Below are 4,024 nucleotides of genomic sequence, written 5' to 3'. Positions count from 1 at the left end.
GGAGGAAGATGAAGAAAGATATAGTTGGGTTTGTAGCTTGGTGCCTCAATTGTCAGCAGATGAAGTGTGAGCACCAGAGATCGGGTGGCTTGCTTTAGCAGATAGAGATTCCAGAGTGGAAGTGGGAGATGATCACCATAGACTTTGTAGTTGGACTCCGACAGATTTTGAGGTAGTTCGATGCCATTTGGGTGATTGTGGATCGGCTGACCAAGTCCACGCACTTTATTCCTGTGTGTACTACCTACTATTCAGAGCGGTTGGTTGGTATTTATATCCGAGAGATTGTTCGTCTACATGATATTTCAGTTTCCATCATTTTAGATAGGGGTACTCAGTTCACATCACGGTTCTGGAGGCTCGTACAGCATGAGTTGGGTACTCGGGTGGAATTGAGCACAATATTTCACCCTCAGACTGACAGACAGTCTGAGCGCACTATTCTTATTCTAGAGGATATGCTCTGTGCGTGTGTGATGGAGTTTGGAGGTTCCTAGGATCAGTTCTTGCCACTGGCGGAGTTTGCCTAAAACAATAATTATTAGTCTAGCATTCAGATGGCACTGTATGAGGCTTTGTATGGTAGGCAATGTAGATCCCCGGTGGGTTGGTTTAAGCTGGACGAGGCTAGATTATTGGGCACAGACTTGGTTCCGGATTCTTTGAAGAAGGTTAAGGTCATTCGGGATAGACTCCGCAAAGCCTAGTCCAGACAGAAGAGTTTTGCGGACCGGCAGGTTTGCGATGTTTCATTTATGGTTGGATAGCGGGTTTTTCTTCAACTCTCTCCTATGAATGGCGTTATGAGATTTGTGAAAAAGGTCAAATTGTGTCCAAGCTATATTGGTCCTTTTGAGGTATTGCGACGTGTTGGGGAGGTTTCTTATGAGCTTCCCTTACCTCCTAGCTTGGCAGGAGTTCATCCGGTATTTTATGTTTCGATGCTTCAGAGATATCATGGTGATCTGTCGCACGTGTTGGAGTTAAACAATACCAAAATCAAGGAAAACAAAATGAATGGAGGCCTCACCCGCAAGGGCAAGGCAACCAACAGTGGCAAAATGACCAAGGCGGCTCAAATCAAGGAAATTGGAACAATAACAACTTCTCAAATCAGAGTTCAAAGCCTTATGTTCCTCCAAAGGGTCAATATTCAAATCAAGGTTCCTCAAATGATTCTAAGTTGAAAATCATGCTTGAACGGGTATTGCAAAATCCAGAGACATCCAACACTTCTATGAGGAATATTATCGAGCTTGTTGGTTGTCACACCGCATCAATGCAAAAATTGGATATGCAAATGAGAGACCTCTCTAGGGAACAAAATCCGAAGTAAAAAGGGACACTTCCAAGTGATGCAATTGCGAACCCAAAGAGAAGTGGGAGTGGTCCAACTTCTCATATCATGGTATTTACTACTCGGAGTGGGAAGGTACTACAAGGAGGGAGCGAACAAGTGGTTGAAGTTGAAGAGTCCGAACATGAAATTGAGGTTGAAGAGCCAAGTGTTGTTGAAGTTAAAAAGGTCCTGGAAGAGTTGAAAGTGCAAGAAGAAAAGTGGGAAGAGGTAAAGGAAAAGGTAAAAGAGACATCAAAAACTCTACAACCTATTCCTAGACCTCCTCCTCCATTACCTTAAGACTTGCTAGGAAGGTTGATGATAGCAAACTCGAAAAGTTCTATGATATTCTCAAGAAATCATCGGTGAATATTCCATTTGTGGAAACATTTCAAGAGATGCCGGGTTTTGCTAAATATTTGAAAGACTTGATTACCAAGAAGAGAACCACCAAGAATGAAGTGGTGAATGTAACTCACCGGGTTAGTTCCATCATTGCAAAATCCACCGTTCAAAAGAAAGAAGACCTAGGAGCTTTTACCATTCCTTGTACTATTGAGGCACATGATTTTGCAAGAGCCCTTTGTCATAATGGGGATAGCATCAACTTAATACGTCTTTCCATTTACAAGCAAACAGGGTTAGGTATGCCAAGGACCACAAGTATAAGATTGTAAATGGCAGATCGTTCCATAAAGAGACCGGTGGGAATTGTCGATGATGTGCTTGTTAAAGTGGGAAAGTTTCATTTACCCGCTGACTTTTTAATTCTTAATTGTGCGGTTGACAAAGATATCCCTATCATTTTGGGGAGACATTTCTAGCCACAGGAAGAGCACTAATGGATTCAGAACGGAATGAGATCAAATTCCGTGTGAATGATGAAAAGGTCACATTCCAAGCAAGCAAGGGTATGAAACTACCACACGAATATGAAAACATCTCGGTGATTGATGTTGTTGATGAAGTGGAAGATGCGGTTGAAATGAAGATGGAAGAACAATGCCTCGGTGAGGCATTGGCGGCTATTTTGGTGAACTTTGATGGTGAAGATATGGAAGGGTATATGGAATCGGTCAATGCATTGGAGGGGCTTGGGTCCTACACTTATGCTCCGGCAAAGCTCTCTCACGACTTGGAGAATAGAGCCACTCCTCCCGCAAAATCTCTTATTATTGAGCCACCGCAACTAGAGCTCAAACCACTTCCACCACACTTGAGGTATAAATATCTTGGCTCAAATGATACTTTACCGATAATTGTTTCTTCTTTGTTGAATGATGTGCAGGTAGAAAAATTGTTGGAAGTCTTGAAGGAGCATAGGCAAGCTATTGGATGGACAATTACGAACATCCGAGGGATTCCTGCCGGAATTTGTGAACACAATATCCAATTGGAGAGTGAGATGAAACCAAGTGTGGAACATCAACAATGGTTGAACCTATATATGCAAAAGGTGGTAAAGAATGAAATCATCAAGCGGTTGGATGCCGAGGTAGTCTACCCCATTGTCGATAGTTCTTGGGTGATCCCGGTGCAATGTGTGCCAAAAAAAGGAGGCATGACCATAATTGAAAACGCTAAAAATGATCTCATCCCAACAAGAACGGTGACTGGATGGAGGGTGTGTATAGATTATTGGAAGCTCGACAGTGCCATATGCAAGGACCATTTCCCTATGCCTTTTATTGATCAAATGCTTGATCGTCTAGCAGGAAGGTCATTCTATTGCTTTCTTGATGGATATTCCGGTTAGAACCAAATCAACATAGCATTGGAGGATCAAGAGAAGACAACACTCACTTACCCTTATGGAACGTTTGCCTTTAGCCGGATGTCGTTTGGTTTGTGCAACGCTCTGGCTACTTTTCAAAGGTGCATGATGTCCATCTTCTCCGACATGGTGGAGGATTTTCTAGATGTTTTCATGGATGACTTTTTGGTGGTAGGTGACTCTTTTGAGAATTGGCTCAACAATCTTAGACAAGTTCTTAAGAGATGTGAGGAGACCAACCTTGTACTCAACTGGGAGAAATGCCATTTTATGGTGGATGAAGGCATTGTATTGGGGCATAAAATTTCAAAACATGGCATTGGTTCCGTGTTCGTGCTGATAACATCATCAGAAGATGTGTTCCAGAAGAGGATATTATGCCAATTCTAAAGGCATGTCACGAATCACCGGTTGGGGGTCACCATGGGGGAAATCGAACAACGGTTAAGGTTCTTGAATGTGGTTATTATTGGCTGTCGATTTATCGTGACACCAATCAAATGGGCAAGGCTTGTGACTAATGGCAATGGAAAGGATCAATATCCAAGAGGCATGAAATGCCAATGCACTTTGTGATGGAGATAGAGATCTTTGATGTGTGGGGAATTGATTTTATGGGTCCCTTTGTAAGCTCTTGTGGTATGAAGTATATCTTGGTGGTTATGGACTATGTTTCCAAATGGGTTGAAGCAATTGCCTTACCAAACAACGAGGCAAGGAGTGTGACCACATTCTTAAAGAAAAACATATTCACACGGCTTGGCACTCCTAGAGGCATTCTTAGTGATGGTGGGTCTCATTTTTGTAACAAGGCTTTCACCGGGCTACTAGAGAAATATGGCTTCAAGCATAAGCTGACCACACCTTATCATCCCCAATCAAGTGGCCAAGTTAAAGTTTCCAACCGGGAG

The 4,024-nt window shown here is 42.7% G+C and overlaps 1 protein-coding gene across 1 annotated transcript; it reads left to right on the top strand.

Moving 5' to 3' along the window:
• Nucleotides 1-1,405: 1,405 nt before the first annotated feature.
• On the top strand, nt 1,406-2,016 carry LOC138884634 (uncharacterized). The gene is made up of 2 exons (XM_070165645.1): nt 1,406-1,567; nt 1,618-2,016. The coding sequence occupies exons 1-2, from the start codon at nt 1,406-1,408 to the stop codon at nt 2,014-2,016; spliced, it is 561 nt and encodes a 186-aa protein (XP_070021746.1).
• The last annotated feature ends 2,008 nt before the right edge of the window (nt 2,017-4,024 follow it).

The sequence above is a fragment of the Nicotiana sylvestris genome, unplaced genomic scaffold, assembly GCF_000393655.2.
Source record: "Nicotiana sylvestris unplaced genomic scaffold, ASM39365v2 Un00009, whole genome shotgun sequence".
NCBI classification, from domain to species: domain Eukaryota; kingdom Viridiplantae; phylum Streptophyta; class Magnoliopsida; order Solanales; family Solanaceae; genus Nicotiana; species Nicotiana sylvestris.
Note: the sequence above shows the minus strand (reverse complement) of the source record. Positions and strands in the feature narration are given on the sequence as shown.